The 22,961-nt window shown below is 39.6% G+C and overlaps 1 protein-coding gene across 2 annotated transcripts in view; it reads left to right on the top strand.

Annotated features, from left to right (window-relative positions):
- NELL1 (neural EGFL like 1) overlaps positions 1-22,961 on the top strand; it is a 296,852-nt gene that overhangs the window by 45,750 nt on the left and 228,141 nt on the right. For both annotated transcript variants that reach the window (XM_074918430.1, XM_074918429.1), the window contains exons 5-7: positions 15,026-15,122; positions 20,855-20,927; positions 21,168-21,250. In XM_074918430.1, coding sequence (XP_074774531.1) covers positions 15,026-15,122; positions 20,855-20,927; positions 21,168-21,250 — 253 coding nt within the window. The remainder of the gene's footprint in view (positions 1-15,025; positions 15,123-20,854; positions 20,928-21,167; positions 21,251-22,961) is intronic.

The raw sequence follows: 22,961 nt of genomic DNA, 5'->3' as shown, positions 1-22,961 counted from the left end.
TTTTTACTGTTTTATTTCTCATCAACCATATTGCCACAAAGGTACTCCCATGTTCAGACAGTATCAGTATTCCTTTACTTGAACTCTGTCTGCAGGCATAAAAGGGAGAAAGGCACTTTGCTGCAAAAATTAATGCTTTCCAGTGAAAATATGTGCTGGAGTGCCTTTTACTATGAATACAGGCTGTGGTTTGATGGATACTTGTAGCTGTTTGATGGAGGGGGTTGGTAAGAGAATAAGAGAATAGATTATAAAACTGGAGCAGGCTAGGAAGTAGTCTCCAACTAAAAAAACATGTTGTCTGCTTCTTTTATGTTTCTCCTGATAGAATAGTGCATTAGGGAATAAAAAATGCATGAGCAGTGAAAACTTTTTAATTGGAAAAATAAATAAATTAAAGCAACATAATCCAAATATGGGAATTCAAGACTTCTGAGTTCTCATAAATAAGATATTCTGGCTGACAACCTGAGGTTTTCAACTTACCTAAATGAAGTCCTATGACTTTAATTAAAATGTAATAAATTTAAAGAAGGTTAAGGGATGTATTTAAAAGAGGAATTCACTGCTTTACTTACTGTAAAACACTTTCTTTTGAGAGAGGAGCTGGCATGGTGGCAGTGTTATGCAGCTAGGTAATTTACTCTCAACATTTGAATATGAATTTGTGACCTAGATTGCTTCTCTGCTCTTTTAAACTGCAGCAGAAGCTGTCAGAGAAATGGTTACTTGGGTAGAGTGCTATAATTGTGCATTACAGGTGCACCCAACTTCAGATTGGTAGTGTTGTGGATTGGAAGTTAATTTTCACTCACCGATTGTCCCTTTTGTTTGACAGAAAGGCTATAAACTTTTTAGCATAAGAGACCTCTCCAGCTGGCATATTACATCAGTTGTTGTCAGGCCTGTATTATTACAGTTATTGCAGTTAAGCGTCAAAGAAATGGCCAGGATACATTCAGCATTACTTGAGAAAAGATTTTTTTTTTTGTTTTGTTTTTTTTTTTTTGTTAAAGAAGTTTTTAATAGCCAGAGGTTTTCATGGAATGGCTGTGCATCAGCTAAATGGTAGTATGGGTGTGACCAAAGACTGAATGATGGTATGTCTTAACCCTGTCCCTAATTATGATGAAAATGTATTTTTTTCATCCTAGAAAAAACAGTTGAACTTTTTTGGTATACTGCATTGATAGAATTGAGAGTTGCTGTGAGTATTTATGAAAGTGCTGAAAAAGTACTGTAGAAAACAAATTATAGCAATCAGTACCTGCGCCTGCCTGACTTGGATCCTTTGACCACCCCTAGAAGGCAGCAACCACTTACACACATCTTTGGGGTGCTGGGCTGCAGGAGAGGCCTCACCCAGCCCCTGCTCAGTTGGGAGCAGGCATCTGCTTTGGTTTCTCCCAGGAGTTGATCCAAGTCCTGCTGATGTCCGTTACTAAAGAGCAGAAGTCAGCCTCCAGAGGTTCAGTTAAGGGTCTTGAATAGGAGCTTGTGGCAGTCCCCCGAGCCTAGTGACCTGTGGAGCCCAAGTTTGGTAGCTGCAAAGCCCAACTACTGCTGCGTATAGACTTAACAGTGTTTTTTCTTTTTGATTTTGATCTGGGTTCTTGCAGTCCTTGCCGGTGAACTGAAAATGCTGATAGACAGGTTGATGACTTGAACAGAGCAGGAATAATGTGTTATGCTTTACCGTCGGCATCTTGCATTCATCGTATTTGTATGCTGTGGGTGTGTCAGAGAGAGAGGATGGATAATGGTAGAGGAAATAATCTTAAATCAAGACCGGCAAGCCTTAAATGACTTAGTCATTTCCTAAAGTGTGTGAATAGGTGTATTATCCCATTCTCAAATGTTTTTTACATTGGTCCAATATACATTTAGACTTTTTTTTAATGTCAAAGCAATAAACCCTTAAATTGAAGTGATTACTTACAAGAGCAGTCTCTGAAAATTTAGCCTGCATAGTTTGAAATGTATCTGGATATTTGTTTCTGTGGAATTTTTTCAGTGGAAATCTCCTGTTACTTGGTTCTATCTTCATTTGTTGGAGTGCTGATGGGGGTCATGTGGACAGACAGGTTATTGTGGTGATTTGAGAATCAACCAGAAAGAGCAAATGTTTTGAGTTTTTTTTCCTTTTGGGTTGTAAAACATTTATCTTGCTCCAGCCAGGTAGTTTAACTGAGATCCAAAACATAAATTAACTCTTCTGTTTGAAGTGGTTACCTAAACTATGAAGTTTAGAACTGGAAGTAACATAGAGTAATACTGGAGCTGAACTGAAAAATGGTAGTATAATTTTAGTTAAATACTTTTATAAAAGCACTGGACCTTTGCCAAAGAGCAGATGAGAACCCTTCTGAACTATTCAGAAGCTGACTTGAGATCTGAGTCTCCATATAGCAAATATTACCGAGTCTTTCCAAATGATCTGGAACCTCCTGAGTGTGGTGGGGTGTGAGAGGGCAACTGAGCAAACAGGACTGAAGCTGCTGAAGTCTGTGAAACCAGTTCAGAATTTTATGAAGTGGTTTAGTATTTGGAGAGCCTGTCTTTGACAGTTTAGAATAACAATAATTCCCAAAAAGTACTCTTTAGAAATGCAGTCTTGTCAAAATCATCAAGTTGAATGCAGGGAGAGGGGGAGACTGCTTGACTGTATATATTACTACCCAAAACCTGACAGTCCCCATCATTCCCCCACTGGGTGACAGAATAAACCTGCAACACTCTTAATGGCAGACAGCGGTGCAGGAGCAGTCGCTTTGTCCCTTGGGTGTGGGGGTGCTCAGAGGTAGAAGGTGTCACGGTTTGGAAATGCTGTGAGTGTGGCTGTCATGGCTCTGGGGTGGTGGGTGGTGGCAGGGGTCTTGCTACAGCAGCAGTGTGGTGTTCTCTCTCACTTCACGTGTCATGCAAAGCCATGGCAAGTGCTTCATTTCTACACAGATAAGTCTTCAGTGAGCTGGTTGATAACGTTTTTTGGTGCTGGTGTTTTAATTTTTTTTTTAATTTAAAACAAAATAATCAGATATTGGCCACTGTTTCTAGTTTAAATATTTCAATGATATGTAAAACCATTGTTGTGATCTGTATTATCAATGTAATGATACATTGAAGGAGCAGTAAGGTGAAAGATGGTAGTTTGATCCTCAGCGTAGAGTAAGATAACATGCAGTTTCCAGTCCTGTAAGTTGTTTTCATATCTGAGACCAGTCAGTAATGGAAGAATCAGCAGGAGCGGCATTACTTAATTGAACTGTAGTTTTAGTGGCATTCCCTTCAGCATGTCAAAAGTGAAAGCAAATGACTAACACTTTGTCAACTAATGCAACTAGAAGGACTTCCTCAGCCCTAGCTGAATCCTTGTGTGTCACGCCAGCCACTTAAACTCAGCTGAAAGATGTACTGTGCAGTATCCCTGGGGTGAAATCCTGGCCCCAGTGAAGTCTGCAGTGAAAACTGTCATTGACTTCAGGTGAGCCGTGCTCTCACCTCCCAAGCGTGTCAGATGTTGTGAGAAATGAGCTCCAAACCTGAGTGCTGTCCCTGGAGAGTGCTTTTCTGTCTGTCTGCCTGGCAGTTTCCATCAAAACTTAATTTTAGAACCACTATAATGGCTTGTTCTATGTTTACTCTATGTTTCATACACCTCCTCAGTCATGGCCAATTAGTTATTATGGAGAGAGTGCAATGTTATCTTTCAAACCACCAAGGCTAAAATGGGCAGTTGAAAAATACTGTGGGAAAATGGAGATGCGAGTTATCCGATGAACCTGCAGTAGGAACTGAGGAAGGCTGAAGGAGTCAGCCCTCCGTGAGGTTACAGAGACGGTGGCTAATTGGGAGGAGTGGCAGCTTTGGGAGAGCCGAGGGCCATCGCGCTCTGCTGAGACCACACTAATGGGAGGGCTCTGGGCGGGAGCATGGCAGCAAAGGCAGGGTGTTAACAGGGAAAGCCTGTGCTCCTCAGCCTGCAGGTACCTTCAGTCACAAAAGGAAACTGGCTCTGGAATATGGGTGAGATTATTTTATGATTATACACAAATCATTTAGTGATGACATGAACCCCTCGATGAGGTGATCCTGTGACAAGATACACTGTAAGGCAATTAACTTCTCAGCAGATGATTTTTTTGGAGGGGGGGGAAAAGAAGCTGTTTAGTAGAAAGGTTGCTTGTGGCTGGCTTCCTTTTAAATTTGTTTTTTTAGCAGTGCAGGAGGGAGTTGGGATCAAAAGTCTGATTCTTCTTGCAGTTGCACCTGTCTAGGTAAAGAGACTTTGGGGTTGAGAGTAACGTGGGACAGAAAAGGAAGGCTGCATATATTTTGTGTGAATGGGCTCTAAGCTGTAAGCTTACTGTCCGTCAAGTTCTGCAGTAACCGCCAGTTGTGAAGACCCATGTGCTACAGTTCTTGGTCCCGGGATCAGCATGGCCCTGTGAAATGGAGGTAGATGTAACAGAAGCAAAGTTTCAACACTGCCAGTTCTCACTCAACAAATCTCTTGTGACAAACAGCAAACAGTAATTTTAGATATCTTTATATGACAAAATGGAGATGACATAAACCATAATCATGGTTTTACCTCTTTGTTGTGGTAGAATTTTATTTTGGGGTTAATTTTGCTGCAAGACCTGAAGTACTAATGCTGCTTTGTGTTATTGTTATGATGCACATTTTTGCCCTCTTGCTTCCTGCTGTAAGATAGGCTTGATTGTTTAATATTTCTTTCACAGATACTTTAATAGAGGTTTTTTTAATCTCATATCCATCTCGCTCTAAGGGCTTCTTGTTTAATTTGTGGGAGAAGAGCTTTTCTTCTTTTTGGAAGAACTCATTGAGTTAATTTCTCCCTTATTTCTACAATCTGTTTTTAATTTCTCAGTCTTGGTTTGCTGATATTTGGCATCTGGGATGTACTCTGAACATTTGGTTCATCTGAGATGGGCTTTTGGTATGATGTTTGGTGTGGTAACAAGAGAGCATGCTGTGCTTTTAGCTTGTTAACAGTTTGCTTTATTCAGTGTTCTGGTTTAGAAACGGATTCTAAGTTTGCCGAGGTTAAAGGGTGGCATTTAGTGACCCTGTGAATTTTAGTGTTGTCTTCATTTGTAAGTGGATCTGTCTTCTCGTCTGTAGCGAATACTTGTGTGCCTCATAAAAATCTACTGCTTTGTGTTTTATGCTCAGGTACTTGGATAGTGATAGCTGCTCAAAAGTGGTAAAAAGATGTCAAAATACATTTGGTGTATTGAAATACACCAAAATACATCAAAATATATTTGGTGTATTTCAATACTTATTTGAAAAGTGGCATTTGAGGTATATGGCTCTCCACTCTATATTGAGATGTTTAAAGAGAAGTACCTAAATTCACATTAATTTATAAGGGTTGTGGACAATGATTTTTATAAGAAAGGTCTGTGTATGTAGATGACACCTCTCTCAGCACTTGAGAGGATGCATTCTTTTTACCCAGATGCCACCTTAAGCACTGATGTAGCCAAACAGACTGAATATGGTTGGCATCTTCACCACGAATAGTGACAACTACGTTCCTCTTGTGCTCTTGCTACCTGTACAGTATGTGAAAGTTTTATGGGCGATGCCAGGACCATGAACCACATGCTATTTACCTTGGATTTACTAGGCCAAAATGGAGCTTTAGGAACACTATTAAAAGCAAAAAGTTGCTGCTGTGGTTTAATGCTGGTAGGCAGCTAAGCACTGCACAGCTGCTGACCCCACAGTGGGATGGGGAAGAGAATCGAAAGGATGAAAGTGTGTATGTGGGGAAAGTGAGTTGAGTTAAAGACTGTTTAAGAGGTAAAGCAAAAGCTGTGTGCACAAGCAAAGAAAAATAAGGAATTCACTACCTTCCGTTGGCTGGCAGGCGTTTAGCTGTTTCCAGGAAAAACAGGGCTTATCTCACATAATGGTTACTTGGGAATACAAATGCTGTAACTCCAAACATCCCCCCCCCTTTCTCCTTTCTTCCAGCTTGTACTGCTGAGCACAGTGTCATAGGGCATGGGATATCCTGTAGGTCCGTTGACGTAAACTGTCCTGGCCCTGTCCCCTCCCAGCTTCAGGTGTACCCCCAGTCTACTCGCTGGCAGGGCAGTTGAGAAAACAGAAAGGTCTTGACACTGTGCAAACAATGCTCAACATTAGCTAAAATATGGGTGTCTTATCAACACTGTTTTGATCCCACATCCTAAACATAGCACCATGTGAGCTGCTTTAAAGAAAATTAACTCTGTTTTAGTCAAAAGCAGGACAGCTGTCAAAGTTGAAATGTGCAGTAACCATTTGGATATCAAACTAACTGGCTTCATACTGAAAATCTTGTATTTCTGTCCAAAAAATTATGCATAGTGCATGTGTAGTAAAGTACAAAGTGCTCTTGATACATCACGTGTAAGATACAGTTGACCTCATAGTTTGTAATATTTTTTTTTTTTCCACAGCTCTTGAAAATCCTAAGCAAATGGCCAAATTTCTATTTCTGCCTAGAGTCTGACTCAAACTATTTTCTAGGTTTCTTGCACTTTCAGGAGTGCTGCGTTGGTTATATAAAGATGGGTAAACACTGCAGCCTTGTAGACAGGCTGTTAGCCTAGGGCTTAGACACTTTTAAGACTGTTATCAGAAGCCAATTGTATCAGGTTTGTCATTTGCAAAGTAAAGTTAATAATATTGACCTGGTCTGTAAAGGTGTTTGAATTCAGGATCTCCAGATGAAGGATACCATATGGGTGCAGTACCCTGAGAAAGATGGATTTCTGCCATTCATGTGGCTAATGTCATATTCTTTAGTGGGTCCAGTCTTCCACTTTGAAACAATAGCAATGACTGATTTTAGTTTAATGCCCAACTGTTAAAATTCATCAATAAGTTTGTAGAAAACTGAAAAGCCTAATGTGTTTTGTAAAGAAAGCCCCACACAGGCAGATAATATCTCTGCAAATTTACCCTTATTCAGTTTATGTGTGGAGGATAAACCCCCAAACCTGACAGTGAAACATACTCTTCTAATGTCTTTTCTTGCATTTGTTTAATTTCCTCCTGTTTGTTAGATGGTCTTGAAAGTTAATTTTCCTTTCTCTTGAATGAAAAGAGATTGCTTGTAGAGTTTTATTTAGATATATTTTTATTTTTAAATTTAGATTTGTAGTTGGAATAATTACACTGAAAAGTAGAGTACATTAACTTTATCTCTGTGATTATACAGGAGAATCAATGAAATTGTTTGGGTGACAGAATTTGAAGACGACTTGAAAACTGAGCATGCACTTTGAGTCTTTTACCTGACATATCCTATTACTGGACACCTATTTTTTTTTCTCCCAGACTGAACAATAACTTTTGATTGAATAGTTGCCAGTTACTATTGTATATTCAAAATTTAATAACAAAAGGCTTCCCTCAAAACCTGAGATTTTAATCTAAATTGCTTTCCTCTGTTAAGTGATTGTGAACTCCTATACTATGACAGAGGAGATAGCAGGAAAAATCAAAATTTCCCTCAGGAAGATTATTTTTCTGAAACAGAACACTGGAAACGGAATGAATAATTCAGTTAAAGTTGCTCCAGAACTGAATGCATGTCAAATAATGCATCCTATCTGTAAACACTATCAAGAAAATCCAATCATGTTGGTATTGACACATTTTCACTGGGAAGCATATAGGAAAAGGGTTGAAAGAGAAATATGTAAAGATATCCTAGTATTTCTTTTTAAAATCAGTTCTTAATCCCTTTGGAAGAATAGACATAAAGACAAATGCCAATATTGTATCTTAAAGCTAGGGACTGAAACAATCACCAGTTTCTTTATGCAGTTGGGATTCAGAAAACATGTTGGACAAACTTTGTGAAGCAGCTGATTATTTTTGTACCTTGGGCTGTGTTAGGAGGCCTGACATTTGCTATTTCAGATGTACTGAGTTTTTGCAGCTGCAGCTGGAGATGGTAACAATGGTCAAGGTGGTCAACACCTCTGCAAATTAGATTAGGAGAAAAACAGATGCAAAAAATGAGGGAAACCTCCATCTTCCCTCTGACTTTCTATTAGAATAGTTGAGAGTGCTATTTCAGAGACTTTGCCCTGAACAGTGCGTTATTTTGTGGGACTTCTCTCCCCTTTAGTTTATTTAAAGGACCTGAGGATCCAGATGGATGTATGCAGCGTAACGAATGGTTGCAAGAGAATGTCAGTTCTGAGGATCAGTTTTTGAATTGCAAAAATCTGTTTTGATGATTCACCCTGATGTCAGCAAGGGCTCCTGTGCAGTCATTGGAGGTGCCTTCAGAGAGTGATTCATTTACTGTAAGATGAATCACACCCTAGAAACACTTATGTCTCTTCATTAGATGAAGCTAGAGGATGCTCCACTATAATATAAACTTTTGAGATATCTAAACTTGGGTGCTATGAATACAACATCTCATCCCTACATGGAAATTTATACCTTCAACAGAGTAAGTATGGCAGCAGTAACAGGAAACAAAAAGCCTGTTCTTGGATTAGCAGAGACCAGGGATTGAGAAATGAGTTTCCTGTGCATCAGCCACAATCATGTTTAGACTGCAGCTATTTGTTTCTTATTTGTACTACTAATAAAATAATTCTCTCCAGTTCATATCTAGGCAGGAAATTTGAGAGGGCATGTTCCTATTTGAGAAAACTACTCATAGTTTAGACCTGAAAGAATTTGGAATTTTCATGATTTAGTACTCTGCGTTGTAGTAACTGTTGTAGTCTATTTTATTCTTCAGAATTTTAGACAGTGGCATCTCCTGATCAGTCCATGTTGGCTGATGTATTCTAATGCGAACAGACACAAAGTTTATTTTCATGTTCTGCTAAATATTTCAGCTATTTCCAAAATGCTTCTGGTGTGGCAAATACTGTATGTATGAAGTAGAGCTGCATCTCCACAAAAGTGGAAATAGTCTCCAAATGTTAACTTTTGCTTGAAGTTGCGTGTAAGAAATCTTCTTTGCTGCAAGAGAAAATTCCATGTCCCCTTTTTTTCCAGAGGGAATGTTGCCTAGTGCATGAGGCAGTTAAACCTCAGTCGTGCTCAGTCTAGTGGCTTAGATCTTGTGCAGTGTCCCTCCCTGACTCTCTTTATGATCTTGGTTAATCAGTGAGTCTTTCTGTGGTTCAGTTTGCACACAAGTAAAATGAGGATATTTCCCTATTTTACCAGGACATTATAAAGATGATAAAAGTAATTTTAGATTGAGTGCATGGAAGAAAACTGTCTCCTTGTCCAACAGAGCTTGATTTCTAGAGAGGCTCTTCCTCTATGCAGAGGTGTGTGTTTGTTTATTTGTGTGCAAATATTTTAGATGTGCTTCCTTTCAGGAACCCACTGATTACTCTATAGATTTTCTGTTTTCTACACATTGTATTCATTATGTCACAGATGCCTGTTTGGAACACGTCCTTGAAAAAGGTGTTTTGAAAGATTGCATAAGAATGCTTAATAAATCAAAGTCTGCAGATAGGGTAGAGATAGAGATACAAACCACAAGGATATCATGGGTCTTTGTCAATTAACAGGTGTTTTTCTTACTATGTTTATCTAAAATGGATTAGTGGTAAGTGAACGTATTCTTAGCATGAAAATTTCAAGAAAGAACAATTGGCTCATGGTTGTATTACTTCAGGTTTATGGTTTAGCTTCTTTGAAATATGTCAGCATAAAGTAGGGACAAATCAAGCTTTCTCTTGGCAAGTGGATCCAGTAATCATAAATCTGAAAGTCTGAAGTATGGAGTAGAGCTTCCATTAACCTAGAGACCTGGGTCTCCTCATGCTGCAGGGCCTATTCAGTCTGCAGTAATTTTAGAGACCACAGTTCCCTGGAGTCCTCTTTCTAAGCATTTCTGTTCTTGTGAAGTGTATTGCACATTTCTCTGTGTGGGTATCAAAGCCAAATATATTGGAAACTGATCTCCAAGGAGCTCTAGACCAGCACTTCATAAACTGGAAGTGTAGTAGATATAATTTAGCTATTCATATGCCAAATACAAAAGTATTGGTCAAGTGTGGATAAAGCCATAGAAGGTGACACATCTCAGCCCAGAAAATCAAGCAAAGGGAATGAGAATGATGTGGAAGCTTAATGTAGCTGTAAAAAAAGAAGAATCCTTTTGTGTCTATTCAGCAACAGTAGTTTTTCAGCCTGAAAACCACCTCTTTTCTTCTAAAAGAAAACCAATACAGAAAGGGGAGCAGAGCAAGGGTTTTTTCCACTTCACAAGCAATAGTTAGACGAGAATTTAACATCTAAGTAGTAACTTTTCTCGATGCACTTTGAGATATGTGGCAAAATGTTCATGCTTTGTGGGTTTGTCTAAGTATAGAAGACCCCTGAAAAATGACCGGAATAATCAGTAATATTTGATAGATTTGTAAGTGGCATACATATGTGGGTAATCCTAATATCTGGGTGAAACCATATTCCCAACTATTTACACAAGTGTTGCCTTAACCATTTTGTATGGACAAGGTGTCTTCAATACACATGAGGTCTCTCTCCTTCTCAAAAACCTGCTCTAAGAAGGCTGCACCACTTACCATGTTCTTGTGACTTAAACCATGAACGTGGTGCCCAGGAGACATGCCCCATCCCAGGCTGTACTCCAGCTGCAGGGCAGTCAGCTCTGCTGGCTATCAGCTACCAATGCATGTAGCTGGTGAAACTTTGTTCCCTGATATTTGAAAAGGTTTGTTTTCAGCTTTATTAAATCCACTGATTGAGAGTTAGGAATTCTGTCATGTTTCTTTGCTCATATTGATTAAAAAACTTCCACGTGGTTCCAGTTTTTCATTGTATATTGTTTTACCATTGTGTAGCAGCTTCCAGTCTTGCTGGAAATGTCCCTTGGATTTTTTTTTTTAGTATCACTTTCCCTTTTGGTCAGGAGTTGCAGGGCTCTTGTTTGTTTTATTTATTTATTTTAAAAATTCTTCTTCATTAGACAGGTAGTATAGAGTGAACCATGTTCCTTGTGATTCTGTTTTTGACTGTTACAAATTCAGATGTGCTTTTTAACATTTTCATTTCCCAGGAGTATAGAGGGCATTATAGAGGCAGTGATAAACTGTGTATGCTTGCTGGGGCTTTTTTGCTGACGTTTAATGGTATGCAGGAATAAACTCTCATTGTTCACAAAACAAATAGTGTCAATCAAAACATATTTTTACATGGAAAGATAAGCAAGGACTGATCTAAATCTTATGCTTTCTCTTGAATCCTAAACCTGTTACTCCATGGGCAGATCTATGGAGAAGAAAACCAACCAGTCTCTTAGACATATAAGGCACGAACCAACCTTTAATTAATTCCTTAAGTTAATTCCTGCTTCAGAAATGGAATTAGAGTGGAACAGTAGAGGAATATAGGAAATCCTGAACATGTGTCATATGAATGGCACTTTCTGAAGAGACTCTGGAAGGATCGTCCCTATAGCCTTTTCCACATATGTTGGAAGTCTTTGTTAAATCATCAGAAAAGACAAACTGCTTTAGCCTGTCTCTGATTTGTCTTCCTTACTTGCTATTCTTGAACTGTCATATAATAATGTCAGTTAGGTTTTCGGGTTTTTTTGTATGTAATTGCAGACATATATTACATTATTCCTTATAAACTTTAACTAGGACAGGTGAATAAAAATCAAATATTCTTCAGTAAGTAGCTTTGTTGAACCTGGTCAACACTGGGATTTTATCTGTTAACAGAAATGGAGTTTCTTTATGGAGTGTTGCCTAGTCTTCTTACAAGATTAGAAATTTTCTGATGAGGACATTATTAACCTAAGTCATGAATAAAGATGTGTTATATATCCAAAGTGAAATTCCTAATGTGATAGTGCAATTCAGTGGTTAGTTTTCTCTAGGAGCATGTCAATTCTTTGTTCCTCATTCAGCATTTTGCAGCAGTTTTGCATTTGAGTGAGTCTTCAATATTGCATGAGGTATGGCAGAAGGGGTCTACTTACACTTTAAAATATTGATAGAGGTGGTGCCTGCAAAATTCTTGTAATTTTTGAAAGGTGGTTTAAAAGAATATCGTCTTGTTTTGCTGTTAGAGCAGGTAAAACAGCTCAGCATGGTAATTTTATAGATAGTAAGATGTAGTTAACTAGTGGAGGCAGAAATTTCCTAGAGCTTTGAATGTATTATGTTGATGAAATGTGATGAATTAGGGCTGATAGTAACTATAATAAACTTGAACAATAAAATTAATGAGTATTAGAAGTCTTCTGACTCCTGTACTCACATTCTTAAGCTGGAATTTTCATGTAACTATTTTGTTGTTAGGTTTGAGATTTTTGTTGTTATTGTTGAGTTTGCCTCTAGTTTTTTAGATTGCTTCCATTTGTTCTTTTCTGGATAAGCAAAAGTGGGTGACTCTATACTTTGACATAAAAAACTTTATAGAGCTTTCTTGAAGCTCCTTAAAAATTGGAGGTTATTCTAGCCTTCTGCAAATGTATGAATTTTCCAGTAACATGGTAAAGTGGTTTGGCCTTGGCTGGATGCCAGGTGCCCACCAAAGCCGCTCTATCATTCCCCCTCCTCAGCTGGGCAGGGGAGAGAAAAGGCTTGTGGGTTGAGATAAGGACAGGGAGAGATCACTCGCCAGTTACCATCACAGGCAAAACAGACTCCACTTGGGGAAATTAGTTTAATTTATTACCAATCAAATCAGAGAAGGGTAATGAGAAATAAGACCAAATCTTAAAAAAACCTTCCCCTCACCCCTCCCTTCTTCCTGGGCTCAGTTCACTCCTGATTTCTCCACTTTCTCCCCCCAGTGGCTCAGTGGGACTGGGGGTTGTGGTTAGTAGATCCCATGTTGTCTCTGCTGCTCTTTCCTCCTCCCACACTTCCCCTGCTCCAGCGTGGGGTCCCTCCCAGGGGACACAGTCCTCCACAAACGTCTCCAGTGTGAGTCCTTCCCACGGGCTGCAGCTCTTCACAACCTGCTCCAGGCTGGGTCCCCCGCGGGGTCACCAGTCCTGCCAGCAAACCTGCTCCAGCCCGGGCTCCTCTCTCCGTGGGTCCTCAGGTCCTGCCAGGAGCCTGCTCAGCGCGGGCTTCCCGCAGGGTCACAGCCTCCTCGGGGCATCCCCCTGCTCTGGCGTGGGGTCCCCCCGGGCTGCAGGTGGGTCTCTGCTCCCCCGTGGGGCTCCCTGGGTGCAGGGCACAGCTGCCTCCCCAGGGGCTGCCCCAGGGGCTGCGGGGAACCTCTGCTCCTGCTCTGGGACCTCCTGCCTCGCAGAACTGCTGCAGAGCCCGAGGTCAGTGTCATACTCTCACTCCTCTCTCAAGCTGCTGTCATGCAGCAGATTGTTTTTCCCCCTTCTCAAATACATTATCCCAGAGGCGCTACCACGGTCGCTGATGGGCTCAGCCTTGGCCAGTGGTGGGTCTGTCCTGGAGCCGGCTGTCACTGGCTCCATCAGACTTGGGAGAAGCTTCTAGCATCTCCTCACAGAAACCACCCTTGTAGCCCCCCTGCTACTAAAACCTTGCCATGCAAACTCAACACCTCTGGCAACTTACAACGCAAAAATCAATGATCCTGTGCTAGAAACACCTGGGGTGTAAAATAGGAAGAGGTAACTGCAATGAGTTGTGCTGATTGCCTTGTATTTTTCTTTGGTGTTCATTTTTCATGTTCATTTTAAAGCCATAGCTTTAAAGAAGGAAGAAAAATAATTCCACCCCTTTTAAACATACAGATAATTTCACCCTTTTAAGCTACAGGTCTTGACACATTCTGTCTTCTATATTGGCTGTCACGTTGGTGTGATTGCACAGCAATACATACTTTCTGTGAGCTGGACAGTAATGGAAATATATTTCATCAGATTCTCAATAATCCTTATTAGGCTTGCTGTTTTTGTTATGAAGCAGTAAGTTCATGGCTTCCACCAATGTGACATGGCAATATGAGAATCCAGGGTCAGTATCTTTGGTCGTGAATTTTTCATGTTCTAAAATGATAGTGTCATTGTAGTGGTCTCAGTTCCTGAAAAAGGTGTTAAGGAAACTTCATTACAGCTTTCCTAAAAATAAACAAATAAAAAAACCCCAAGCAAAACCTTTTAAAACTCCTGTTTGTTGTGAATTTAGAAATGCTGTTACAGCAATTTTTCATGAATTAATTTTAGAAATTTGGTATGTAGATGACTGCGTTCATGTGCAAGTTTATGCAGTATATAAAGTTTGCTTATGGACCTCATGTTACTTGTTGTCACTGTTATTTCTTACTGCTATTACTTCTAGTTCTTTGAAGAATAACCAAGAAAATGATCCTGTTGTGCTAGGTACCAAACATATACAAAGAGGTCCCATTCTGTCCAGACCTGTGACAGGGCCAAGCTGGACGTGCAGTAGTGGCAGCACATGTGAGCATGCAAGCCCAGTGAATTCAGTAACGGCAGCAAACAGGGGAGAAGTCGATGCAAGGAAGGATGAGGAACACAAAAATAGAGACAAAGAGGCCATGGGAGTAGGGGTGGAATAAAGTTTCTTTGTGAAGTCTATTCAAAATTCAAAACAGTCTGAAAATCCCAAAGGGTTGGTTGGATCTTGTGTGTGACTGCACTTTTTCCCTGGAAGGTGTAGTTGAGTTTGAAGGACACCCTTAGGCCAGGATGGTCTCATTTGAGTGTTTTCCCTACTATGGTATGTTCTGTCTTTGTGTTTCTTTAGCCTAGTGCTGCACAGTTACACAAGGGGAGTTTCAATCTTGTGCAGTCTTCCTATGTTAGTGTTTTTAATAGTTTTTTCATTTGGTGTTGTTTGTATTTTTTTTTCTTTGAAAGTTATAATATACCTTCGTAACTATCTGTGATAAATATTTGGTTGAATGACTTTTTTTGGTTTTTGTTCTTTTTTCTATCTTCTATTGTTAACTAATTTTGACTAGGAAGTTTTTAGAGGAGAAATTGAATTCAAGTAACAGCAATGTATTCCCTCTACAGGATTTATGAACGCATCATTGATCCCCCAGAAACGAATTTGACACCTGAAAGCAATTTATGGCTGGGACAGAGAAACAGGAAACATGGTTTCTTTAAGGTAAGCAGATACGAAATGGCACATGAAGAAGAAAATTAATAAATAGTCAACAATACATTTCTGATAAATTGTCATACACTCCTGAAATCTAATTTTATGAATTTTGGTAGAAACTGTGGACTGGGCATTTGAGGCAGGTCCAGTACTTGGAGAAAAGGGTCTCTTCCTGCAGGGCAGAGTATCGCAGTCAGTGGCTACAGTGCCCAGCATTTGGGGGCTTTGCTTGGTTTCTTTACTTTAGGTTTTGGCTACCTGCTGCATTCTGCCTTGCCGCTCCTGGAGACAGAGTGAGACCGCACAGGCTGTGTCTGTTTTGACTTTCATCTTCTGGCCTGTGATCCTTCTGGCTTTGGTGGATACTGGCTGTTTTGTGCAGTGCATTTGCCTTGCTGCAAAACAGAAGATTTTTCTATTCTGCAGTAGCTTCCTTTCTATTTTTCTCAACTAAGTGTGTCCCTCTGTTTCTCAACAGAGAGTGAATAGTGGGTCCCTGAATTTTGTTCAAGAGCTTCTTTGTCCTTTGGAGCTTCCATTGCATCCAAATGGCCCAGGCTGAAAGGTTAGCTGGCTGGCAGGACTCAGGCTGCTCCTACCTTCTACCTGGAAAGCTCATCTTCATTTATGAGGCTCCCCAAGACATCATCATTGAGTAGGCCAGTATGAGCATGAGGAACTTCTCAGTGCAAAAAGAGGATTCAAGTAATGGCAATGTATTTCCAAAATGGCAAAGGACAGAGAAATGACGTACAACTTGAAAAGCCCTGTCCTACGTTTTCTTTCAGCTTTTTATGACCCCTGGGTGGGGCTACATGATTTTCTAGTTGAGGCTGAATTGCTGAACCAACAAAATCCACCAACAGATGAAAAACACCCCCTCCAACTGAAAATTAATTCTTTTATTTTGTAAGCGAGCAATAGAAAAGTTTCTGATATTTCTTTCAGTTTTGTATCACAAGCCACAGCGCAAGTGTTTATCAGTGAGAGAGTCTATAGTGGATAGGGCAATCTGCCTATCTTCGATATCGGTGTGGATTTGTTGCCAGGGTGATTTACCACCCACTCAGCTTCCCTTTGAAGCTGTCAGTTCATGAGACAATTTTACAAGTTGCTGTTTTTCTGAGGACCTTCAGTCAAAGTCCCTAGGTTTCAGCAAACTGGGACAATTATTTTATCCTGAAACTATTTATGGTAAGATTGTTGTAGCAATTCTGTGAAGCAGAGGCAAGAGCTAACTTTTAACTTAAATGACTGTCCGAGAGTTGTTCTGAACCTAGAGTAAATGTCATCCTCGTGCAGCTGAGCTGTCACTGTGAACTGAAATTGATAGTATTATTTCATTCTACAGCTGTTGTTTTTTTACCTCAGCTGCTTCCCATAATTCCACAGATGGTAAACATATGTTTATAGCTACATAGGAAAAAAAGAAGTTATATTGGATTCGCCCATCTTAAATTCTTATTTTATGCAGGCAGTCAGAGCCTCAGAACTCTGCGATATTATATGTTTGTAAATTAATATTTCTACACGTTAACACTTTGGAAACAGCAGGGTAGCTAATGATATGCTAATGAGCTGACAGTTTTTATTGATCATAATGAAAGCCGACAAGTGCCTTCCTTTGCTTTATGCATGCTTGAATATTTTACTAACTTTCTTCAGGGCAGAAATATAATTGGTTATATTTTTTTAATCCTGCTTGAGAGTTTCAGAAATCTTGCTTTTTTTTTTATGTTAGTCGTCGCAAAAACTTGGGATTTTGCCAGTTTGTAAAGAGTACACATCTCTTCCCATATATTTACATGCTCAGCAGGACCTCCCTTTCTTTTTCAGTGCAATTTGTTTCACTGTTTTAGCATATAATAAAATAGATCTATTTTCCTTAATGTAAACAGAGATCTGCAGGGAAATAAGAGCAATAAAAAAGAAATAACATTTTTCTATGTGTGTTGGAGCCATGTTAACGTATGTAACTAGCACTGGATACTATTTTAAGCATCATGTTTGCTGTTGCAATAATTTTCTTAACTTCAGTGGTAGTTAATCCACTGCTGTGTCTCTCCATAAATGAATAGCACTAAAGCACATGTTGAACCATATTCTCATGCCTATTTTAGGTCGTAATTCTTCAGCAGATCAGACGAGGAAGGAACGGATATGATATTCATATGCTATTCACTGTAGCCAGTTGCTGCAGTTTTCTTATTTATGCTTTTGTTCCACATCCTTACTTAGAGTGATTATTCCATAAGTAGCCCTGCTGTGTCTGTGGCCTTGCTGGGGAATGAAGTGCTCTGTGGCATAATCAAGGGAATTGGAGTCTCACCACTTACAACTAGTATCTCTTACTAGTTGTAACTTACCTGCTATGACCAAGGATTTGGAGTTCAGACAAGATGGAATGGTTTTAGCACAGCAGTGGCATGTGCTAATGTAGAGCAGACTTAAGATAGCTTTGTCTGTTTGCTTTAAAGGGAATCTCATGAATTACTTCCTTTGAAAAATACATGCTGATCCTTCAGGTTTCTTTGTGTGGTCCAAACACAAGATTTGTTTTAGGGCTAGAGAATACCATTATAATCAGATTAGGAAACCGAAGTAACTGCAACTGAAAGGAGGAAGAGAGTGATACCAGACATCCAGGGAATCCACTCACTCTAGGATGGATCTGATTTCTGTCAGGATCAGAATTACCTGCAAAATTCATTTTATCGCTGGGGATAACCCTTTCCCCTAAGGGTCCATCCAAAGAGCTGCTGCAGAAACGAGCTTATTAATGCATTGCTGACTAGGTGATTTATATTGAAAGATGGTAATTTTCATATCTGCTATAGCAGGCTCTATTGATCCTGCTGCTCTATATGGGCGTTGTATAGGAGGTGCTTGAGAAGTATGTTGGTATTTTTACTGCACAGCATCATATCTTACTCGGGCCTCTGTAGTCATTGTGGTCTCGGAGTCGTACAGACTAAGGTGAGGTAAATACAGTGCTGGGGCAGCTGTTCAGTGCCTGGCGTGGGGAGGAGCACAGCGCTGATCTGCTGGAGAACTCCTGGTGTTGTCGTAGCATTGCTGGGACACCGTGTTTTGGGCACGTTTGCCGGTGCCTCTGTGAAAAGCCTTTCACCAGCCCTGGCCGATGCAACTTGCACAGCTGTGTGTTCACCGTTATTTCTGTGGGAGAAGTAGGTTTTAAAGAGGGTGAAAAGCAGTGGAAGTCGAGAGCTCATGGAACATATGAGCCTTTTCGCAGAACGTGGGAGGAGTCCTCTATTTAATAAAGACATGAGAAGCGCAATAAACGGGGCTTTTGTACTGTATCCTCTTGGGATGGGCTTGATACTTAGTGCATACAGCCTGAATTTAATCTTATAGCTGGTAATCTGCCTGCACAGATGAAGACTCTTCAAGCTAGTAGGGTCCTGATGCTGAACTGAAGCTTTGGTTGTAACTAGCTAAATGTTTTAATGATAACATAAAGGTGATGTCTGCTTGGGAAGGGAAAAACTAGAAAGGTTTTGACCACTAACATCTCCCTGTCAAGACTGAATCCTGACGTCCTTTCACAGAATGTGACGGAAGAACTCCACCCTGTGCCAAAGTGGACCAGGGCCCTGGGCTTCCCCTGGGGAGCTGTGCATGCCTCATTCTCCTGCTAGCTGTGGTTGTAGAAAGCTCTTGGCAACCTCGACTTAATGCTGAAGGAGGAATAGTCCAAGTTTGTTCATATGTATTACAATAATTATGGCTCTAATAACTGTTTGCTATAATGAAGTCTTTCTATTAAAAAAATACATCAGCAAAATTTCTGCTCTTTGAAGGTTCACTTCTATATTTGATCATATTAATTCTGTTTCAGAGGGTTTATAGACTTAGAAGGCATCTGTATTGGTGACTTGAAGTTCATACGTTTTTCCATGGTAACATGCTTTCATGTAGCCAGAAATTAAGACACAAAAAATAATTGTGTTTCCTCTTCAGGTTGTATTTAAATGTGTATCTACCCCAAAGACAATTGAGCAGTGGGGCTCTGATGCAACAAACATAATAGAAGTTTAATATGAAGTTTTAAAAAAAAAAAAAAAAAGGCTGAGGAAGACATCACTTCTCTCTGGATGATGGCTTATTAGCTGTGTGATATGCTCTGGTGAAACTTTGTAATCTCATTTACTCTTGGTTGAGCTTTTCACTGGAGGGGCTTAAGCACTGAAATATATTTTTGTGCCTCACCTTCTAATTTCTTGCTGATGACTGCTAGCAGAAAGTATGTAAAATGGCTTTCAGGATGTTCCATTTCCAGTGACAGTATTACTTCTCATTATTATGATGATTTCATTATTCTCATAGATGAAAAGGTTAATAAATGTATATACTTCTGCAAGATAGACAGTGTGATCTGATTATGTCTATTAATATTTTCAGTTAATATTTGAGCATGAAACAGTAAGCAGGAAACTGTGCTTGCTGATTACCTTCTGCTGTTTTATCAAATAAACACATAAATGTTAAATGTTACTTATTATACTTGCCAGGCTTTGAGGACTGTCTGAGACCTATTTTTTATTTATGGATGGAGTTCAACATTTTGAGCAAGTGACTATGTCCTCAGTCCACAAAATTCGCTCTATTGCAATTTAACTGAAAATTAAAATACAGTCTTACAAATGAGTAATTTAATTAGAGAACTGTCACGATGATAAATTTCCTTTCAAATTAAAGAAATTCTTCTGTGTCTGGGAGGAGATAGAGCCATGTCACAACATCCAATTAATAGTCAGGGAGAGTGCAGATAGCAGCACTGGAAGTCCCTTGTTTTGCCTTGCTCCTCTCCCTGAGTGACCATGATGTTATTAAAGTTAGATCTTGTGGAGTAAGTGCGTTAAACAAAAATGGAGCAAGAGCTTTGTACTGAGCTTAAAAGAACAAACACAAGCTTCGGCATTTTCTAGGCTATTTGAAGGATCTAGAGTTCTTGAGGCCCGTGTGCGCAGGGATATGGGACAACCCTTCATGTCTGCTGCTTCTGTCAGGGATATCCTTGCAAGTCAGGGACAACAGAGGATGCAGCTGGCACTGCACCTTTTGGACCTTCCTCTCTCCTGTCCTGCCAAGTTCAGTTCCCGGGCCTCATAGAACCTGCACTAGCTGGCTCTGACCTTGGAGTCCTGACTTCTGCCAGTCCTGCACAGGGCATCTTTCCATCTGTCTGGATCAGAAAGAGGATTTAATTCTAACTGATAGCACGATTACATGGACTGCCAGTTGAGATACAAAGCTAGTAGGCTAAAATTAAACCAAACAACTGACTCTCACTTACCTCTTGCACTATATACACATCTCTTTTCATAAGGTTTGATTTCACAGTCTTATTTGCCTAAACCACTAAAGAGTATCGCCGTGTTTTCTTTTTGTCTTTTGGAAAAGTGTGTCATAGGCTTGAATAATTTTTTACTGCTTTTTCACCAGTCTCATTCCATTTTAAGATATTTAAGCAGCTTATATTTGGTGATTGCAAAAGACAAAGCAGTATTATTTCTGTGTTTTATAAAAATTAATATCCAAACACACAGGAAGGTAGGAGGAGGAGTTGTATTTTGTCCATCTTCATTTATTTTCCTCATGAGTAAGCTGGTCAGTTTTTTGTACCCACTTAAGAAATGACTTGTGAAACAGCTTGTACAGATCTAAGTGAATGTTTACAATCTGTATTACCAGTTTTCTCTTCTTTTTCAAAGGGTGTTATTCAAGATGTGAAAGTCATCTTTATACCTAATGGATATATAACTCAGTGTCCTAATCTGAATCGCAGTAAGTAGCAATTTCTTTATTCTGTTTTAGATTTTTCATACAAATTAATTTTATTTTAAAAATAATATTTTCAGGCTTGTAATTTTTGCATGTGCAGACTTCCAGAAAGCAAAAATTCTGTGTAAACAGATTGCGTTTTATGTTCAGATAAATCAAGTCTGATATACTGTTGGTTATTTATGGGTTATTGTGTCTTTCCTTGTCTTCCTTTCTGTTTCTTTTTACTCTTCCTTTATTGAGCATGCCCAACCTGCAGTGATTTCTTAAGTCTGGTGCAAGGAATCATGGATTTGCAAGAACTCCTGGCAAAAATGACTGCAAAAGTAGGTACCTAAGCTGCTTTGTCAGTTGCCCATTCCTTCTTTGCTAAGACCAACATGAAAGTATTTATTTCTTTTGCAATTATTCTACATTTTCATGGTAGAGCTTTTTTTTTTTTTTCTTCTGCCTGTAGCCCTATCTTCATTGACCTTATGGATATTGCTTCACAGATGTTGCTTAAGCCTTATACAGTTTCTATTGTCTGCCTTATTATTTGTAAGATAGTGACAAAATGCCCAGGGTTTGATGATATTTTTTTTTTTTTTATAAGAAGCCTTAGCATGATTTCCCTTTTCATGCTGAGGGAGAAATAGAGAAACAAAGGAATGAAATCCCTTAGCAATTTCCTCACCATGTGATGCTGTCGAAGGGTGTGTGTTTGTCTGTGGGAAAGCCTGTGAAGTCTTCAGGACTGGCATAGTCTCCTTCCTGGGAACTGAAATGAGTCATCAAAATGGGAATGCCTGTGAAGCTGCTGGCTGTGAGGAGCTTGACATCACCTTTGATCAATGGCTTTTACCAGTGTAAAAATTAACCCAGTTCCAGCTGGTGTGCTGTGTGCTGGGTTTGTATTTTTTTTTTTACACACACACGCGCACGCACGCACCTGCCTTGGTTTAGGTTGTGAATAGGAGGAATGAGAAGCTGTAGTGTGTGTGGTTTTTTTTTTTGTTTAGGATTTTTGGGATTTTATTTAGACTCTAACAATACACAGTCAACCTCAGTGTTAGCCAAGGTCTTTCAGCTAAGGATGATGGTTTTGGGATGGGAAGCTGTGTTTTAGAGGTGATTGAACCCCCTGATGTGTATTAAAGGGCAACCTGTAAACTCTTTTTGAGGTCAGTTTTGGTTAAAGGGCAATAATGTTGGTAAATGGCAATTAATTGTCTCATCTGAAACAGCACTTATGTTTTAATTACTTACAGATTGAAATGCAACTACACCCAACCTGTAGATGCCTTTAATCTCAGTGTAGTTACTGAACAGGAATTTCAAAACTAGGATTTGCATAGTAGTGCTACTAGCATGAAAGCATTCAACTTTTTACTGTGCTCTCTTTAAGTATTCTTTTCCTTCCTAATAGGAAAGGGGAAACTCTTTTTAGAGAGTGTGGGCATTATACTGACAATCCACTTACTCAGCTGACATGCTTTGGACAGGCTGACTCCGCATGTGAAATGTGAAGTTTTTAGTTCAGTTTGCTGCTTGTACTGTGAAAAGAGAGGCAATTATTTTGAGCCCTGCTGGTGGTATGAGCAAGTTCCAATTACACACTGTACTGAGTAACTTGCTTTCTCTGCTGTTAATTATATTTTTGCTTGCTAGTACTTTATGAGGGGAAGCAAATAACTATTTGTGCTGCAGAGACTGTGCTCCTGTAAAGTAGTACTGGGATAATCCTTTGCTGTGAGTTCATTTTCTGTTATAGCAGTGAACTGATTGTTTTGTTGCAGTTGTTACAGAAATACTGTTGTCCAGGAAAAATGCATGCAGCAGGAAAGGGAGTTAATTTGGTAGACAAATGTAAGTTAAAAATAGAGGGACTGGAGGGAAGCATTAAGGTTTGTATCTGCTTTTCCAGTCCTGGCCACAATAGCCACAAGTGGTACTAATGTAGATATATCATATAGGGGTGATGTATGGCAAGGTAAAGAGCAAGGATTAGAAGGGCTGTGGAGCTGCCTACAGACGCTTAGCAGGGCAGGTGGTCAG

Source organism: Athene noctua, chromosome 14, assembly GCF_965140245.1.
Source record: "Athene noctua chromosome 14, bAthNoc1.hap1.1, whole genome shotgun sequence".
In the NCBI taxonomy this organism is placed as follows: Eukaryota; Metazoa; Chordata; class Aves; order Strigiformes; family Strigidae; genus Athene; species Athene noctua.
This window is presented reverse-complemented; position numbering and strand designations above follow the sequence as displayed.